Source organism: Varroa jacobsoni, unplaced genomic scaffold (genome assembly GCF_002532875.2).
Source record: "Varroa jacobsoni isolate VJ856 unplaced genomic scaffold, vjacob_1.0 scaffold_1463, whole genome shotgun sequence".
Classification (NCBI taxonomy): domain Eukaryota; kingdom Metazoa; phylum Arthropoda; class Arachnida; order Mesostigmata; family Varroidae; genus Varroa; species Varroa jacobsoni.
This window is the reverse complement of record NW_019214365.1, coordinates 139612-160652: the sequence shown is the minus strand read 5'-3', so window position 1 is coordinate 160652 and position 21041 is coordinate 139612. Positions and strand designations below refer to the sequence as shown.

The 21041-nt window shown below is 40.1% G+C and overlaps 1 protein-coding gene across 3 annotated transcripts in view; it reads right to left on the bottom strand.

Annotated features, from left to right (window-relative positions):
- The window catches only part of LOC111270331 (calcitonin gene-related peptide type 1 receptor), a 64004-nt gene extending 51691 nt beyond the window's left edge, over nt 1-12313 (bottom strand). For all 3 annotated transcript variants that reach the window (XM_086972448.1, XM_022850493.2, XM_022850494.2), the window contains exon 1: nt 10924-12313. In XM_086972448.1, the coding sequence (XP_086828574.1) occupies nt 10924-11710 (787 nt within the window). In that variant the 5' untranslated portion in view covers nt 11711-12313. The remainder of the gene's footprint in view (nt 1-10923) is intronic.
- Nucleotides 12314-21041: the final 8728 nt, after the last annotated feature.

The following is a 21041-nucleotide window of genomic DNA, read 5'->3' as shown; positions in this document are numbered from 1 at the left end:
GTCCGTGGGCAATAGTGAATACCTAGACATTGTTTATCTATAATTATATAATAAAATCTACGGCATTACGGAATCGATGCTCGCAATATTCGAGAAAATCGCTTGCTCTCTTTGTTCAGTCATACAGTTCGCTAATAGTAAACTTCTGCCTCGAAACTAACGACCTTGGAACTGTCCTGAACGTAAATACCTTTCAAAAAAGTAACTACATGCTCAAGAGTTGCCCATAGAGATTATGCAAATGGCAGAAGCATCACACCCGACTAAAGGATCTCATCGGTTTTGAATTTGGCGCCACAGGCCATTACTGTAGGGACACCTCATTCAAAATGTACTAAAAGCGCTATAGTAAAATCGTATGAATAAACGTCCATTCATCTTGTTGTTCTATAGGGTTAAATCACGTCAGAGCTTGTGGAGTGGTTTCGAAATGTTTTTATCACCCTAAAGAAAACCTGTGTCGAGCGGTAGCATATAGTGTTTGAAGAGCAGACAAAAACGCCTTTTCGAGCAGAAAAATTGTACTGCGACAGTAAAAAACGCCGAAATATATACACATATGGAGTGTTTCTAGACGTAGAAAGAAGCCCTACATGCAATAGCAATCAAATCGGGTAATCCGCTTTCCTGGATTGACGAGCTCGACACGTACTAGCTGTTCCGCTAAAAATCACTAGAGGGCACGTTTATCTCTTCTCCTGTAGCAAGAAGCGCGCTATTAATTAAGAGCTTCGACAAAGATTAGGCCGCTTGTGCAAACCTAACCTCAATACGTAATTGTGCTGCTAGCCTTGACGAGTTTTTTTTTTTATAAATTTTTATAAATGATATCACGTCCCACAGCGGCTTGTAGCAGTTTGTCGGAGCAAAGGGCACAACGAATCAGTCCAACGCGACGAGTGCGTGTGCTTGTCCCATTACTCAAGTATAGAACCGAACCTTCCGATAACCTATGGGGAAAGGTAGCTCAGACAGGTCTCCGGGGTAAAGGTAGTCGTGTTCCAATCATCGCTGGAGCTACTAGTGGTTAGTTATCATTTTTTTGTGCTGATTATCATCGGACAAGCGTGCACCACCGGTACCAATCGGAGACACTTTCGCATAGTAGGAGATATCATGTATATCGTCGCCACGAGAACTTTTCTAAGAAGCCTATTTGCGTGGCTTTGACAGGAGCAATATTCAATTTGTCGTGCGGCAATACAGAGTCGCCAAAGCAACGAGGGAAAGGTCCATACGGCTGGACTTTGGCGGATATTCCAAGACTGGCTCAGTATTTACTGTTTTTTAGAGCAGTCAAGATAGGAAGAGTGAAGATAATATTGGCGCGGGATATATTGCAACGTTCTCAATTGCGAGATATCAAACGAAAATTGGCAGATTCCAATAATATTCCATAAAATTGAGAAAAATTAGGATAGGAATTTTTCTATAGATAAAGCTTGTATTCATATGAATTTAGGGTGCATTCTCACACATTTGTTTCAGTAGTGAGGAGTATTTCAGGTAAAGGAGATAATATGTTTAAAGCGAATGAATGATCGTAGTGCTTGTTGGTTAGACATAGAGCAAGAATCAAATTATGTATGGTATTTTACGGATTATATTGATGTAATACGAAATTCGAATATTTCTAACAGTTGGTGGTGCGTAGCATTTGCATTCTAAAGAAATGAAAAACAGACTTTAAGCTGCTGAGGTAAGGTTGAAGTGTACTGTTATTGCTCGCATAACATTTATTCTAATAAGTCGGAAGTATTAAAAGTTTTTTTTTTATTTCATCTTCTAATTCTTTTGTATCATCATATGCATACCTAAATATATCGATAAAGACGGTTCAGTATTATAATAAAAATAAATTCACCTTTTTCGTGGAAGACCATAGCCAGCAAATTTGCACCTGTGAGTGTAATCTATATAGCTGGTGATGATTATATACTTTTATATTCTATATATATATATTATAGTAGACTCGCCTCTACATTGCAGTCGGTGACAAATTTTTTTTAGAAAAATCACCACTCACAACAGGTGTCTCTTGATGATAGTTATCCCACACAAAGACCTCTGGTTTTTTTTGCGAGCTGATTTTCTTTTTAATTAATTTGGTGGCATGCTTCCAGAATTGCACCAGATTTGCGAGACTTGCAAGTTCGTTGAAACCAGGCCAATATTTTACGAACACAGTTGGATGGTGCATGGCGACAAATTTTAGCACCGGATAAGCACGTTTCGCAGGCGTCTAGGAGTGCCTCTTCGGCTTGATAGATCCAAATTCAATGAAGTTTTGTTCTTTTTTAAAATACAGTGAGGCTTGTAAAGTAGTAGCTTTCGTTACTTCAAAATGTCCTCGTAAACCAATAAAGTTCTTGATTTGGGCGAGCCGAAGTGGGGTCTCGTAGATGCAAAAGCCTTGTAAATGTCCAAAGAGCCTCGTGCAAATTTACAAATTGCCGTCATGTCAATCAAAACGAAATAATTAAGAAAGTCCAAGTCGTGTGTTCAATTGAGCCTTTGTAATGGCCGTGTTGTCTTAAGAAGACCTCATGCAAGCATTTGAGACTATACGGATGCATATAAACATCCTACACCGATGCCCAGCATCTAGTTATTGCTACACATTTTTAACAACGCTTGTAACATTTGATTACTGTTGAAGTCAAATGAACGATAAACTTGTTGCAGTTCAGGGGTGTATCGTATTTTCATTACTCTCCGGCATTCAATTGTGTGACGACCGCAGATGTTTTACCACAGTTTGCCGCCATTGCGTTTGTCCCTCACATACGCATTCGTCTGCATAAATAGCGCACCCGAAATTTTGCTCAGTTCATCCGTCCAAAACAAACACACGTCTTCATACTCATACAACTTAGAGACTCAGGGTTGTCTTGCCTGGGAAGGCATTTTGACATCTCTTCGCTTTCAAAGTAATTTTAGACCCCAGAACGCCGCGATTACTTCACGTACCAACATCCACTCGGAATGCAGCTCTTTGTTTTCAATCGTATCTGTGCGTCAGAAATCTCCATAGTATTCTTAAATCCGAATTTCCTGAAGCTGTCACCTCGAATCGGTCTAGCCTTATGCAAATTGAAGCATGTTCCCATTCATTCAGAGCGAAAACTTTAGCATAAAGGGGCCGGCAGAGCAGTGTTTTGTATGACTGCGCTCGTTTCGACATTGTGCAAGATATAACTGCAAACTTGCTCTAGAACCGCTCCGGAACCATTGAGGGGTGTTTTTGCTTTGGCAGCTTTAACACTCTACTTTGGAAACTACGTCAAGGTAAATGTCAAATTTTGCATGGTATTATTATCGTGCTAAGTATAATTCTTCTAACAAATAAAACGGGTGTTTGATAGAAAACAATGTAGTTGTGATGAACATTGATAAATAATAGGGCACATTGACCATGTGTGTCTACATGTTACAGGACTCTATGTTATTTACTATTAAAGAACGCATTAGATCAGGTATCATCAGTACAGTCATAATAGCTTATGCCCAATTAGTCACTTACTAATCCGCGTAAGTTACACTTTAAAACTCCTACTCCGACTTCCACTGCGCATACACATACGCCATTTCGGCACACCGTCATTTTCAAATACCCAGTATTATTTGACCAAAGTACCATGCTTGTGCATAACCCATAAGTGATTTCTTTAGGATAAGTCCATAAATGGCAAGCGGTTATGGCGGACATGCAACCCCTTCAGTTGGAAAAAATATAACTATTGTGTATGTTTGTGTGCAAGGTAACTGCTTGCAAACTAACGCCTGTTGCTATAAAACGAGCTTTTTCTTTGCGCTCGTGCATCACTGAACGCTTGATGAGGTCGAAAAAGTTATTTAAGGTTTGCCCCTTCGTGTAAACAACTCATCACAGAGAAGTAATACGGGATCTGCACAACAATTATACTGCACTTCTTGGCCAATGGAACTGTTTAATGTTAGATATAGGTCACGTTCGATAAGGGAAAATATATCATCAGTGTATCGCAGAACTCATTCATGGACACCAGTGCGTGCGCTAAATTCTCGTTCTATGCGTTTTGCTTTGTAAATATATTTAGAAATATAAAGGTAATGAGGATCTCATACTTCTTCAAACGTCGGAAATAGCTTTGATGCATATCCGCATTGCATAATAGAGTTGGCAAATTTTTTTTATTGTTAATGCTACATATTTGCCATACGATGTTTGGAGACGCGTTATTTAAACACAAATACGGCCTTTTTCAGGCAGTCAGCCAATCTCTAAGTTAGGATCTCGGTAGCTAATTACGATCGTCAACCTCATAAAGTACTCGTTTTTAAGTTCTAACCGTTTTTGAAGACGCTATAACAACAAGAGGGACGTTTAACAGGAATAAAAGTCAGACGGGTAGGCCGTGTTAAGAAGGTAAGCCTTGATCATTTTAGCACTGGAAATATAAAAGTACTGGAATGCTTACTACAGGTAAACACGTCATTGAAAGCCAACAAGATTTTCAAAACGGATACACGGTTTTTACCTTTTTTTCAAGAACGGCCCGCTATTCGCAGAGATGATGAAAGTTCACGTTGCAAATATAGTATCTTTTCCTGGGGCAGCTACAATTTTTGGTGTTTTTTTTCGCTAGAATACATTACGAAGTGTTCCACAAATCGGTTAAGTACATGCGTCGATCGCTGTCAACTACATTTTATCGTGATTTTTCCTTGCTGTACGATGCAGTCTCTCAAAAGATGAATCTTCAAGAATGCTTAAAATTTCTGGCGTTACGAACAAACACATCGTACAGCCTTGATGACACTCGTGAGCGCACTTCCCCGTAAAAACCAAGCCTTTCTGCTATAGAAAAGTACCTGATTAGCATAGATTTTCAGAACGTGGGAAGAGAATTGTTTATTTGTACAAAGTCTACCTATCTTAAATGTCAGAAATTGGTATAATTTTTATTCGAATCGTACACTTATATCCAAGATAAAATGATTACTTTTTCACTGTAAAACTGTGTGTTTACAAGCGCTTACCATCGGGGCAGGTACATATTAAATGTGTTTAAAAAAAACTAAGTCATGCGCATACAAGCTTGCGCCTACGGTCGTATGAGTCACGCGCTTCTTTACCATCTTCTCAACCTTTGCCGTAATAGCCTTTAGAGGATCTTACGTTTTTAGCACTCACATAGTATTTGAGTCGATCGTAAAACGAGGTTCTGGAGTGCGCTGTCAATGAGACCTTTAGTTTGCCATGATAAGTAGAGTGAAATTCAACATATTGCTAAATTAAATGAGGAGTTAAAACGGCTAATGTGTACTTATATAAAAGCGACAGGCAATAAGTTTAGCTCGATGGAGTCGATTTTGATCGAAAATGTAGAGGAAATTCGTTTGTGATAATTTGAGGTACTCTTGAAAGGCAAAAAAGCCATGTCGTTCTCGTAGCCAATGTTACCTCATAATAGATACTAAATAAATAATAAATATTCATAATAAATAAATACATACTAAATAAACTTTCATACAGTAACTCGTTATTTTTTCTATTAGTAAAATGGTACGCTGTGCGTCCGAGTAAAAGGGAATGGCTTCGCTTCAATGTGAGCCAGTATGCATAGTTTTGCCTGCGTAAGACCCATAACCTCTGGATCCTCTATTCAGAACTTTCGATTTTTCCAGCAGCACTTTTGCGACTTTTGTGGTTATATACAATGGAACTTTTACACCTTTACTTGCTTAATAAATGGACACTCGCGGATAAGACGGCGGAGTTGCAGTGTTTTTGCCAAAGGGACAAGTTTCGGATAGATCAGAAAAACTGGAAGTCTTCGCTGCTAGCAGCGGATCGAAAAAGGAAGAAGCATAAAGGGGCAAACAGTGGAGCCAACTGGGGTAAGGAGCTAAAAATGACGTTGTAGCTAGAATGAAAGAGCATTGGTGAGCCGATTAGAAAGAAGAGAAAGAAGAAAGAACGGTTTATTTGGCGTCGATCTTTAAACTGACACGCGCGCCCAAAACGCAGGATTTCCCTCTTTTTTTCTGATATGAGTCCCGCGCGCTACTAGCAGCAATCTTCTGTGTCCGATCAGAGTCACCGTAAGTAGAGTGGAGCAATTCGAGTTCACGTCAGTGCACTCTGCTGTATACAGGAATCGAGACCTGATTCTCCATCAATATGCCCCATGAGTTCCTGTGAATGGCAATTTTTGACAAGCGACCTGCAAATTTAACCTAATTTGCTAGAAATAGGCAAGACTTGCAGTACACAGATAGATAGTAGATACTAAACATACGGAAGAACGATCAAACGGTGAGGTATTGGCTGGACCTGTACCGATGTAGACCGATAAGTAAAGTTTAATGTCAAACGTTGCTTGTAAAAAAATTTCAGATTGTTAACCCATATTTAACTGTAGGTCTTCTGGACTTAGCTTCGCATCTTCACAGAACAAAATCGTTTTACAAATACTAATGATGAAGCAGAAGTCACATTAAGCAATAAGAATTTTGTATATCTTTATATACGTATAGAAACAAGTCTTAATAATTTGTACATATTATTTGACTCGAAATGTTATGAGTACTATATGATAGAAGGCTGCCGCAATTTTCCTCTGTCAAAAAGCTGTCTAACAGATTTTCTCTAAACCACGAGAAATAGAACCGGCAAGTGAGGTTGAGTCACTGAGCTTTACCACTGCACTGTTCAGTCTGCTTGAGGCAGGCCAAAACACTATGAAAGACATTAGGACACATAATCGCCATAACCCGCTAGCCTAGAATGTCTGCACACAACAGATTAATTTCCTTAAATCCAGAAGCCTGAAAACCGAACGCAAGGGACAATTCAGATAAACTAAAGACAAAATACTTTATAACACACTAGGGCATATACACAAATTGGTTGTTTCATAACCACAAACGCTCCAGGATAAGCGAAGAATGTTTTCCTATTTGATGATATAGAGTGACCCGCTACGTCATGTAGCTGCCAGACTAACATGTGGACACTTGAGGACTGTAGTTGTTTGTCTTGTCAAGTGGCTGGACATCTCAATCGATAGTGAAAGTTCAATGAGAAATGTACAATGAACCTCAAAATGGCAAACACCTTATTTATTGGACAACAGTATTGTAACTGTGTTACCCTATTGCTTGATATTGAACAATTATTAGCAATAATTCTATTTTTCGCAATGACGATTATGAAAACTTGGGGAGAGCATACGATAACGGACACATTTTTTTTCTTTTCTAATATCGGCATCGTTATACAATTAACTGGCAGAAAATGCACAGTCCAACTGAGTTCTTACAACTGGAGTTGCTCTGATACTCCGTCGTGTAACACGATACAATTCTTTTTTCTTCCTCTACGTTCCGTATATCTTCCTGAACAACATACGCTTTGCGTATCGGATCTTAGATAAATATTTGCGTCGTAGTGTTACGGTGTCACGGTGCAATTGCTTGAGATGTGCTACTTCTAAGGCCAACAATCTAAAGCGTAGTATTTGAATCGCCTGCAAAATAAAAGCATTTTTATTCTAGACTTAAGCCTTAATAGCGATTGCGGGGTACCGTGCTTTCCAGCTAGCCACAAGGGGCGGAAGATTAAACATTGGATGGCTACCAGTAAACAGGATCTGTCGGTGGCTGGACGGTGCTGACAAGGTGTCTATTACATCTAAACCGTATTTACTTACTGTACATGAATATGAATTAGGAAAAAAGGCAACTAGTACCTACTATCTAGCTGACGACCGAACATTATAGAAAAAAATATAATCTAAATTTCTTAATGAAAATACGTTACACAATGCACCAGATGGTCAAGTTATCTCTGACGAGGCAGACGAAGGGGAAAAACTCAACGAAGGTGAATCGCGAATGACGTATGGCTCTCGTGGGAGACGTTAGCTGATTTACCTAGAGCGCATGACAACATGTGACCGTCGACAGCCTAATGGAGGTGCGGACTTTAAAGGATCAAGAGCCAATGGACAGCCCGAAACTGTCGTTCCTGAACGAACATAACTGCCAAGAAGGGCTAGAGGAAAAATCTACCCTTGCTAAGTCAATTAAAAGGTCAACGCTTAAAAAGGTTCCAACTTTCGTTACGGCATATAAAAGACGTGTGCAGAACAAGAATAAAACAGTGTCACGCTTCAGTGAAGGAACTCGAAAATAACATTCATTGGTCGGCCTAGAGTCCGAAGTCACATACCCCTGTCAAGTGCACGCAGTACGTTACCAAACTGCTTTTGATCTATCGTACATTCAATATAAATTTCAGCTTACGAAACGCTGCCGCCTTATAGACTCTGTGAGTTCGTTTTCGTTCAACGCACGGCGTAACTGGTTGTAAAGGCGTCAAAAAGGTGCTAGTTAGCATGCTTAGTTAGTATGCATTAGCATAAAGCATAGTTGAATTTTCCATCAGACTTCGTTTATTTCGTCACGTCCTTAATGTCTATAGAATTGTCAAATGTATAGCGTGAGTATAAAGAACCACTTGAAAATACTTAAAACACCGTGTCATATGGGCTATGATGGCTCAAAACATAACAAAACCGTTACTAACGGCTTGGAACAGTAGTCAGTATCATATAGATAATTACGTTGCACACCATAAGCTGTTTTTACGCTAAGGGTTTTAGCCCGTGCGTGCGTGCGTGCATGCGCACGTCCCGGCAGTACTCTGCAATACTCTAATGATTCTAGCTATGTTATATTGTTCAAGCTAATGATAATGTCATCGAAGGCGTCATTTTTTAGTGCAATCTTCAGAAACGTCCCGTGGACTCTTGAGTAGCGATTAAAATAGTGCTCTGCTTATCATGAAGATAACGCAATGGAAAGTTGTATCTAGAGAACGTACAGAACTACCAGAATCGATGAGATTTTTCACTGTTGTAACTGAATAGTTGTGTATTTCGTTTTTTTTTTTTCTGATTTGGATCTCACTGGACTTAACAGGCGTTAAAAAGACCTTGCTCAAAATCTGGCCTGACTCATACTCAGAGCAGAAATAGTATTTCTGCTCAGTTCTGTGCTTTCTTTTCAGTATCGTTGACATGCCGTTTGCATACATCAACCAATACGTATCCTGCAGTTTAATTTCATGTGTAGGCATATAGATCGGGTGCCATTGTGTGTGCGCCTTCGTTTGGCGTTTCCAGTAAACCTGTGTGCAGCGGGACATTATACATGTTTAGGTGATGATGAGCCCAACTTCCTGATACAAGGTTTGGCGTTAGGAGTCGATTTAGTAGAATTTATGTTTTGTCGATCCTACCATGTTTCGCCTTTCATGCTGTATTGCTACAAAGCGCTCGCGCTAATCAATACAAATTTACATAATATATAATAAAAGCTAGTCTATAATCAGAATGACCATTCTCGTATTCGACGTGGTTCCAGTAGTAACAATACGAAGATGGAATGCGTGAGCTAGGTTTGATGCAGACCTACGTAATAAACGTTAACCTCGTCTGTGCTCCGTATCTCCCCCATTGCAATCAACAGTCGAGCATGTATTTAGAGCTGAGTATGTATATAGGCTTGTGAAGTCGTTACAGGGGACTCTACTAATAAAAGTTAATCGGGAAGGTATTGCCACTTGTGATTCTGCACGTGTTCAAGCAGTCTGCGACCCACGGCTGTTAAAAAATGAGACGAGAACTTATAGTTGAGATTATTCCAGCAGAAACCGTTGGACAGATTATAGGTCCGGCATTTAAGAATAGAACTCAGACACTATAAATGTATTGTTTTTTCTTCTGTCTTCCAGGTGATAAGTACTGCGAATCTGTTATCCGAATTTCGTACTGGTTAACAGTCAACCTCCACTTCGATCCATAATGCCATTTACTCTGATTGGCGGCCCAGCTATGGCTCTGGCCATGTAATAAGCGGTCCATTCGACTAAAGACGTCTGCTTTCTGAGAGATATGTTTATCAAGCGAGATTATTTAAGCAAGAACTGTGCACAGCTTTTGTGAAGCTATGAAGTTTTGATTAGTTTGAAGGGCATTATTAACGAAAGTTTACTGGCTAAGTTACAAACTCAATGCTTTTGACTAGTTGAAACAGTCCTATAAGTAAAATTAACTCTCGCCGAATACCACAGAAAGTGATTTCCTTGACCTACACAGTGAAGATCACGGATTTAAAGAATAACACTGATTTTTAGGTCCACTTTTTTGTTGTTTTAAGTTTTAAGCGCACTGTTTAACGCAACTCCGACGAATACGACGGGCCACCTATTAGCAGCTACCTGTCCATGGATCAAATATGACGAGCGGGGGTGCACAAAACTCGTTTCTGCAAACACGACTGAATCACGTTTATCGTGTAAGTTTCTATAAAGATATGGCATAGTTGATGCACACCATGGCAAACAAAGAGGTTGGCTACGATCAACACCAACACTGTCATCGTACCTTTCGACAGTATTCGAATTATAACCGGTGCTATGAACTTTTCTAACCCGTAAAACTTAGCCCGGAAGCCGCTAGTACTTACAAAATTTCTAAATCATATTAGTTTTTGGGAAACAAATCGTCATCCTACATATAAAGGATAGCTGCGCTGTTTTACTGCGCATGTGCAGATGCTACAGTATATATATGAAAACCGATATATACAATATACGCCTGTTCCTTTTAGGGAGTCAAAAGTGAACGCCGTTGCAGATTAGAAGTCTCAGCATCAATTATTCCGCTGTTTCTTTTTAACTCTTCAAAATGTATGAAAGGGTTTGTTGGTCAGTAATATTAACTATAACAATTACATGGAAGATGGATCTTTCAAGATTTATCATCAACGAATCTTGAGGAGAGAAGCATGCATTTCTAGACTAACTATTATATATACGAGATAGCTATCTTCTGAAAATTAGGACCAACACCCGCTTTCCATGACACTTACCGGTATTTGGGTCAATATTCCTATGGTGTAGACACTCTTCCTCGCTCAGAAATACAAACAGCTCATCATATATAAGTCGAGTCTGCGTCGCCAGGGCAGCAACAGTTCGGCTTACGTTGGCCGCCAGCGTACTTAAATTACCATTTAAGCCAGAGGTGACACCTGTCTCTTCTATAAAGATCGGAGGTACCGCATCGCTGAACACCGTGGATGAGGCCGCAGCAGCGGCATTTCCCGCCACCGTAAGTAGACTGGACGATGAATCGGTAACGGCCGAACTTAATGACCGTAAGCTTTTTATGGACGTGGCTAGCGTTTTTGTAGGGTTATTGACTAGACCTGCTACAGTAACTGCAGTTGAGGAATTTGTAGAAAAAGTATCACTAGCTGGACTTACTTCCCATATTGTTCTTCTGTTTCGCGGAATCGTTGTCGACGTTATTGATGCCATCGACACGAGGCGCGATGTTATGGAGCGAACAGTTACTGAACTAGTTGTTGCCGCCATATTACTGGTGGCAGGATTAACTCGAAGCGCCGTCAGTGCACTTGTTTCGCCGTTAATATCAAGCGCTGGGTCAATACCTGCCGATAGCGATAGTGTCATCGGAGCTGGAGTCATTGACTTCATTGCTGATGGCAAACCCGAGACAACTGCTGACAAAACTGTCGACGAAGCTGGTGATACGAAGCCGTCTGTTCCCGCCGGCTCTCTACTTTCTGCTGCCGATGATAAAGCCGGTGACGTAACGTATGTCCCGTTGTTCAAGTCGACAGATGTATCCATTGTGGTAGAAGATAATTCAAAGACGTTCACCTGTTTTATCTTACTAATTATGCATAGAGGTATATGTCTTTATTTGCATGTATTATTCAGTAGACGACAGCGTGTCGCATTCAAGTCTGCTTTTTCCACGAACAATCCTGAACTTTTACTACGAAATTTTTCATGAACTTTCTAGTTCACTGGTCGTTGATTCACACAGTAACTTAGACTCTATGTAGGCTACGAATGGAAATTAATTCTGTTGCTACTAACTTTTAGCCGAGCCGGCACGCAGCGCTGATCACAGTCTTCGTTTGGAACGAGTGTTCCGACAGAAGCTTGTCATCTCTGTCAGTTCGCAGTGAAGAGGCAGAAGAAAACCGAAATAATTGAAAACCTAATCTAGCTGTCTATGCTTCAATAATTGTGATCATTACTAGCAGCTCCATAGCTACGAACAGTCCATTTAAATTTCTCGTTCTTCGTAGTACATACGTGATTGGTTTGTTTGAAGTCAAAACACACAACTTAGACTCAAGTTACTAGTGTACTCGATATCTGCTGATATTAGCATGCAATCAAAACGTGCTCTTCGTGCTTGTGACCCTGCCTTGGTGATCAGAAACTTTCCTGGTTGAGTTGTGAAACATTGGACGACGTGTATCCCTCAAAAAGTATATCTATAGCTAACTCAATTGGGTGGAGAGGGAAACCTCTTCCCAAAGCAGCATGTGGCGCCCTCCGTTGCGCAGGAAAGGACTACCTTTTTTCTTTGTATTTTTAACGAGACTGACCACTAAGGCTGCTAACATGCTAATGTGCACCCGAAAGCTAAGTAGTGTGGGATTTTCGAGTAAAAATGCATATGCTTCGACATTTAGGTTGGGGGATGAAGCCTTAGAACTGCTTTAGCATTATTTCAAGGTTTCTATTCTTTCCCGCCGATATGTGTCACAGCGGCTTGCTATCGCGGCCCTGAATACAATTGAGACCGCTGCTTAGCATAGGCGCGGATCAAAAACCGGGGGTTCTGATATATATCGTGACTCCTGGTACCCATGCCCTCCGATGGGCATTTTCCTGTCCGCAGTCTGGGGACGCGCCCGATAGGGGTACAACAATTCCTGTCCTTTGCGCCGTTAGGGCATCCCGTCTCATTCGTCAAGAAGAAAGGACTACCCGTCCAGGCAGATCGACTATTTCTATTCTAATAAGTAAACAGCGAGTTTTAATGAAGCTGGGAAATGGTATTCTGACCTGGGCGACTGCAGAGCCGTAGACGATGACAGCACAAGCGATTTCTACGTTTTGGCCATCTAATATACGCGGTTCCCGCGACGGGACCAGAGCTGACTTTGCGACATTTCGTAATACGACTAACAACCAAAGATTAGCAAGCCTTTAGCATTATACCACCATTAGTTTTTCTCCCGCTTTGCCTTCGCATTTTTTGCTTGCACTAATAAATGTCACATAAACAGCTTTACTAATGTTAATTAACCAAATAGTTACTGCTGCTATCTCTGCTTTGGCGAAAGCGAAGTTGCAAGCGAGCTGGCCATTTTACCGCCGGCGTGGCCATAATTATTATTGTCGTTCCACGTGGCCTACGGTCATATTGTGTAGCAATCAAATCAACACGCTATTACGGGACAACAATTTTCTAGTTCGTAGAAGTTTAATGCATCTATTCATGTGTATGCTATCGTAAACAGAACTTCATTAGTGAATTCAACAAAACAAAGTAGTACTTGTTTAATTAAATATAGTATAGGCAATGTGACTACCTTTCCACATAAGCGTCAGAAACCCTTTGACAGATCGAGGTTCAGTTATAATTCACGCAACACAACATAGGACAGTTATTATAGCTGGAAATTGAAACGCATGTCCTTCAGCTCCCCTGTAAGGCTATTCGTAGCTCATATTGTTTACGAGTGTAACATGTATAGGAATAACATTATAATGGTGTCCTTTCTGTCCAAACAACGCTTACGTTAAGAAAAACACAACTGCCATACTGGCCTTCATTCTGTGCTGTTATTCATTGATCGTATCGGTGTAAGATGTACGACTAAATGTCTCTGTCTTTGACCTTAGTTGTATGACGTCGTCGTTTTTTTCTAAGACCGAGTTTAATGGATACGTAACTTTCTATGGAGGTCAAACAACCGAAGAGGCCGCTGCGGCTGATTTTTCACCTGCAGTTGATTTTTTGACTATGGCCGCACCATTATCAATCTATCCATAACATTGTTTGCTTTCATGATTCTGGGCTAGTGAATTTTCTGCGAGATCTAAACATAAATTGTACTTTTTGCAGAATCAACAGGGAAAAAAAGTGCAATAAACCATTTTGAGAAAACCAGCCGGGTGATCGCATAGTAAGCTATTCGTAAAAAAATGAATCGCCTCAGAATGAGTTACACCGTCTCGTTAGGGTAACGTTAAGGACACGTTTTGATCTAGACTCAAAGCCACACTTCGTTTCGTGCTGGGAAGCAGGCGTTTAGTGAAAGGAGAATCGACACCGAACGTAAAACATCTTGATTGTGATGCATTCAGGAACGATATTTGGATAATCTGTCCACACTGAACAAATATAAAGCTATCTTTGGTTGACGATCAATATAACCTTTCGATGCCTAAGGTAAAAGTAAAACTAGGCATATATATATATATTCTGAAGTCCGATTTGTTGTCCAAAACATAAGAATATCATTGTAGGCGTAAGAAAGAAATGTACATGGAGCTGACGCTTTGATACTGGTCTTGTGTAATTGGCTTGCGTCGTCCCACCCTTGGGCCAAATGCAAACGCAAAACATTATCATATACCTTCACGATCTTAGATAATTCAATGCTCCATTATTCCAATGCGATTCACGGCGTATGGGCAGATGGATCCATAAGCGTGGTTATCCTCGAAATTTCTTAATTATGTTGTCCTGTCGACCATTCTTTACCAAGCCACTTTATGGGAATAGAAATACTCTTTTTTTTTAATTCAGTCGTCACTTCCATCATTGTCAGTTTGTTTTCGGCTTTCGTTAGTCCTTGTCGTAGATGCAGTTCCACCGCATTATTTGTCTCTGAATCATTTGACAGAACACAGATCTAATCAATAGAGGCAGTTATTGCTATTCATCCTTTTCGTTCTTGAGGTATCTTGATAGCTTGTCTAGCTGTGCAGAGACTAGACGTAATAATTAATTACACTGGTGTATTGTACATTTCTATTCATGCTACTGTTTACAGGTGACGTTTATATATACTCTGTAGAAAATACGAGTTTATTCTCTAGTTTTTTAAAAAGACCAACTCTTCACTTTCAACGGCATATACTAAATAAATCGGCGAGCTGACATAAGCTTCACCTTCTAGTCTCCTTCTGCCTATTCGTTTAAAGATGAACGACTCCTCTCCGACGAAAAGGCTTCTTTCAAAAAATCCATTGAAAATGAATTACTGTCGTTTATTACAACAGGCAGGTCGTGCGCTAATCTGTACGTTTCGGATAGCTTTCTATACTTTACGCGTAGGTTTAAAGCAGTGTTACACACATATACAAATGTATATACACTGAAGTTTTGGGCAAGCCGCCAGTTTTCTTTACTCGAGAATACCGACTTCATTGAGTGAACTCGTTTCGATTCGACTGACAGACGCTCTCATTTGGTTATCAGCGTTCTTTAATCATGCAGATTGCTCAATCTGAACCTCGCGATTTCTTTTAATTAAGAGAAACTATTTTCTATAGTTTAATAGGTAGCTCTCGTCGCATGGTAAATTTCGTGTTGTTTTATAGACAGCTTAATTAGAAGGGTACCACCTTTCGGCCAGTATTTCTTACCACTCATCTACAGTCGGCGATGCTGATTGTTGCTTTCAGGCGCTGATGCGCTCACTCTGCCGATGTCTGACGTCTTAGTTAATCCGGTTGGGTGTTCTGATTCGATATAAAGGGCGGCATCGTTTTTAGAGAGTTACTGCAGCCATAATAACATTAGTAGCAGTTTTCACTAATATAGGCCAAACTTCTAAGAATCCGGGTGCCACAAATCTCAAACAAGATAGACCTCGATGGATGGGATAGGATGGCCCTCATCCGTCTTACCTGAAGAGAAGCTGTCGAATGGATTGCTTTGATTGTAAATACAATTGCGAGATAAGCTCCCGACAAGGTCTTCGCCCACGAACGCCTATTTCAGGGCACGAAAGCAACAAAAGTAGAATAGTTGCCAGAAGCATTTAGCTACCCTGTTATTTTAGACGAATATTTTAATAAGACGAAGGAACGCAAAGCGATCGATTAAAATGAAAAATATATCAGTTGAATTAACAACCGTTATGTATTGCGGTTCATTTTGTTGACATAAAGAACTATATAAAACAGGCAACAAAATTCAATGGTGCATACGCATAGATGAAGAACAAACGGACCAGCTTGTGGTCGAGCTTGCACTTCTTGTTCAGTCCGCTTCACAACCGAAGTTATATGTAAAAGTAAACGACTGACAAAAGCTTCACAAAAGTAATACTACATCTGTAAGAGAAGCGTTTCAGACGTCCGGTTGATCATTCAACCCCGAATTTCTGAACTAGGGACATATAGTCCTAGAGAAGAGCTCTGAGGCTGAACAGCTCGTTTTACTGAGAAAACTTTGCCCCACGCTTATAAGATGTGCTTATCGTTCTGCACTAATGATTCGGCCATCGATAGAGCACTTACTTTTTTGACAATTTATATAGCCGTAAACCCTTTGTTTTACGCTCTCAAAACCTGCAGTGAGCTATATAGTGGGCAAATTCGGTGTGGCGACTCACTGTCATTCTAATACCCACAGTATTAGCCTCCCAAAACTCCCTTTTCTACTTTTTAGCTAGTTAGACTTTGTATACCACAGCGAGCGAAAAAATGAAACATAGACGCAACAATGAACAGATTTTTAACCACGCCTTTGAGTATGTCTCATAGTGAAAGATGCCATTGTATCATACTACGCAGATATTATGCTAGATATCATTGTCGCCAATTCAACAATGGTAGCTGTAAATTTCGTCGTCTGTCCTTATTAAGCTTTTGTCAGTCCTTGGAAAACCATGCAAGGAAAGCTAACTTAGGACACAGAGGTTTTGTATGCTCTACCTCCTTTAATCTTTCTATCTCTAGATATTAGAGAAATGTTCTTCAGAATTTCCAAAGGAACGAAGACGTCTGACTAAATGCGTCGAGTTGCCTTCTCAGAAAGCGACTCGATTTTTCACGTCAATGTTCCGTATAATAGTTAAACAATATGGTCAATTTACGACGAATGAGAACCGGATGACACTGTAGGGCGATATTGTCATGTGCCCGTTTATAGAATGAGCTGGTAGGAGCCTTAACGCTAGTGAATGATGGTTCGGCATAAAATTCATGCCACATAGCCATTTTAACTGAATTAACTTTTACGTACCCATAAAATTGGAACCAAACTGCTTTAGTTAACGGCACTAATATGCGATTGCTCTTCTACTTGCGTGTGCGTAACGGCAACGGCGATGTAGGTAATTTCTGTAAGAAAGCTTTGCCTCATAACCAACTACTTGACCAATTGCAGATGTTGACAAGTCGCTTCGTGAAATCTAGGAGAAATGTAAGGCGCAATGCTGGTACGCAGCGATGATGGTCAGACTTTGTTGACGAACTCTCGTCGACGCGGGTAGTAACTAGTTAAATAACCACGCAATGAGTCGTACACCTTTATTTTGATGTTTCTGGAAGGATTGAGCTTCATAGGCGTGAAAAGGTGCAGAATACTCAGTACGACCTGATATAGATATACGTCCAGATCGCAGGCAGTCGCAGATTTATTCTTTTCCATCTTTCTTCGTGTTTCTTTTTCATCTTTTTTCGACACTTTCTGAGATATACCTATTCAGATATGAACGGAAAATTAAAATCATTTAGCAAAGAAGCCACATCGTTATATGTACGTTTCAGTAAATTGTTGACACTCAGACGAAGGTAAACGGTTTTCATCAGCCATGCTTGCTGCTAAACTGATTGCAAACTGATTAACAGATTTTAAGAGAAAGTAGTTATCGTAGACGTACGATGTACCGGTATTGAAAACTGAGCGATAAACTACTTGCAATGAATAGCTTTCTTCATTCTTGTTAGCTATTTAGCACAGAAGACGATTGGTCTCGACATCTTTCCGACAGAACATTCGCATTGAAAAAGCTCCCTTTGTTTGCTGTTTTTGCCGTAGTTAGGGACCATGCGGCTTTGCTGACTTGGCCTTTTGGATATGACAAATATATTTCTTATCGTTTGACTTTTCTCTACCGATCACGGGGTGCTCTGCCGATCTTAAAGTTAGAAGATGAATAGAAGATCTGAAGAAGCATTGTAAGAATTTTAAGCGTACAGTTTAACTGCGGACGATAAGCGAGTGTACATGTAATAACTTCCTCTCACTATGCTGATTGTACGACGAGAACCAGGCCGCTTATTTCCAAACGATCAAACAATCATTATGTCGATCTACCATTTGATGAGCATTAATGCGTCAGATTATACCAAGACTCGTCGCAATAACGGCGCGTGTGCAGCAAGATCGAGCATTGCGTTACCAGATAGTGCATCGCGATAATGTATGTATACTATGCACGTACATTTAGGATCTAGCATTCGCCAATCTATCTATTGATGGATATATGAATTTGGGAACAGGTGACATGAGCCAGCATTCGGTCCTTTACCATCAGCATAGCGGTAGCTTCGGAAGTTCTTTTTGGGACGATGTTCCTAGCGACACGCCCCCAAAAATAATATCGATAAAAATTCTATCTCATTTCTCATTCCTTCTGCAGGCGCCTCGCAGCAGGCGATATTTTTGAAAGTAAGTTTATCACCAATTAACTTATGTAGATATATTTCAAATTTTAGCAAAAATTAGTCATAAATTTTTTTTTAATCTAATTAAGCAACTTTCATTGGATTTAAAAAATCTAGTAACGTTTTTGTTGAGGTGAATAGCTCTTCGTACAGGATCCTTTTTCAAGTGTATTTACCTAACTGCAAAAAACCATTTTAGGCACCTGTATATAAGTAAACCACTATTAGTTAATTTCGTAATATACCACGAATCTGTACCATATGTGTGAAATTATTTTGGTAATTGTTAGAGATTTTTTCTATAAAAGGCTTGGACCTTTTTGTAGAAAAAAGCCGTTGGCATGATTAAATTCTTAGGTATTACGAATTGTCCAAGAAGTCTAATGGATACGCTTGTTTTCATTGTTTGATTGATGTTAGTTACACATACATAGCCAGGAACAAGAATAAAAGATACCAGTGAATTTGCTCAAAAATTACCTGTCGATAGCCTTGAGCGTGCTGAAATCGATGTCACCCTTCAGGACATGTGATTAAAGATGCTGAATCTAAAACCCGTGGCGTCTCATTTATCGATTTGTTTCTTTTCATCAGGCCGCGTGTCAGAGCCTTTAAACGTGTGCTTTACACTTTACAAGCGTTCAAAAGTGGGTCACCACAAATGTGAAAATGTAGTGGAAAAAAACACGCGCATCATGTTCTATGCTCAGAATGAAAGCAAATATGTATCAACGATCAAACTATAAGTAAAATAGGCATAAAAACTTATTATTTATGTTGCCTTAAGAGCGTTTTCATAAAATCTAACCTCTTACAGCTTGCCCTCTTGAAGGCTGGAAGAGCACTGAGGACGAGAACCTCTAGAATGAGCTGAATGTTATTTTCACGGTTGGATTTCACGACTGGAAAATACGATAAGTTTTCATCGAGTCTTGCGGGAATACTCTTAAGCGAACAGCTAAAATTCAGACAACCGATGCATGTGCCGTTTGTACAAAATCGCGTTCTCAATACTTCGATTTTAACTTAATACTATGCACCATGTATATACCTTATCGCATGATAGGTTACGATTATGTACAACAGAGGTTAGGCTAGTAACTATCGAAACAAGCATATTCATATTTCACGATGTTTCCATGAAAAAAGGCTCAGAGCGTGTATTTTTTTCCGACTACATTAAGCTCAATTACATAATACCTGTGGCTGCTCCTTAAAAGTTTGATGGTATATTGAATCCAAGTAGAACAGACAGGTCTGCGCTGAAATCGAAAAAAAATGAGAGAAGCTTCTAAAATTATTGTTATCAAGGTTAACCCAGATAGGATTAGGTTGTTGAGCAGCTCTTTAAAACGATTCATTCTAATCTCTGACTGGCAGTGAAAACTCATAAGCTAAATGGGTCCCAGGAAACTATCAGGAGATTTAAATCGGGCTATTCTTCAACACCGTGAATGCCCTGAGTCGATGGACGGGGAAGATCAGTGTAGCAATGATGGTGATTGTAGTGAGACCGGAAGAGCCGATTAGCAAGTACCCAAAGAAGGGCACTATAGAAAACATGCATATAGAATCCTTGTGAGCTGTAGGCGGTAAAAGAGCAGATCTAAAGCTTCTAAAGAAGCAGCGCAGGTCGACATGGGCCACGGTGGACTTACACAAATGAACCACTATACAGAAATAATGAACAGCGCTGGGGCCTTCTGCACAAAGCATGAGCTGTGACAAAAAAGGGTGGAGAATAAGGATTCAACAGGCCGTCTAATGAGGTCTCGTGCGTTTGTCTTCTCCTTTTTTTGAATTTTGCGTAGTGCAGAAAGGCATTCGTTCCATTTGCCGGAGTAACCGACCAACAAGCGCTGCAGGGTGGTCACCCTACAAAAGCTTCTACGTGAGCCACTCGAATAAAAACTATAGCTACTCTTGCGTCTCTTGACTTTTCGGTTCCTAACCAACTAAAAACAATCTACATTTGTTTTATGACCAGCAGCGACCTATCCTGTTTGTACGTCTTTGGGTGCAAGGTCCGTATTCCAACGATTGTCCTTAAAGGGACACAAAAAGATTGTTTTGTAAAACTAAGCCAATGCAAGCGTGCGAAGACTGTACGCAGTATGGTGACTCAAATCTGAAATGAATATCCTTTTACGATACAAAGACAAGCGTATTAATAATTCTTGCCGCGTAAACGATAATTCCCCGAAGATGATGTTGCAACATCAGAACGTCTGTTGTACTAAATCGGACCACAGACGTTCCGCACTTCTATGCAGAGTGAAGACAATTTTCCATACTTCCTCCAGGGTTCTTGCCTAAAAAAGTATCATAAAGAGCCTACACTTATCTTTACTTTAGTTTCAATTGGCCATGTCACGAAGTCGTTTTCGGAACAAAAACTACCGTTGCTATCTATGACTGTAATTAGCAAAACTGGCCTGTTTCTTTTAAAAACTAACCTTTGGCTTGC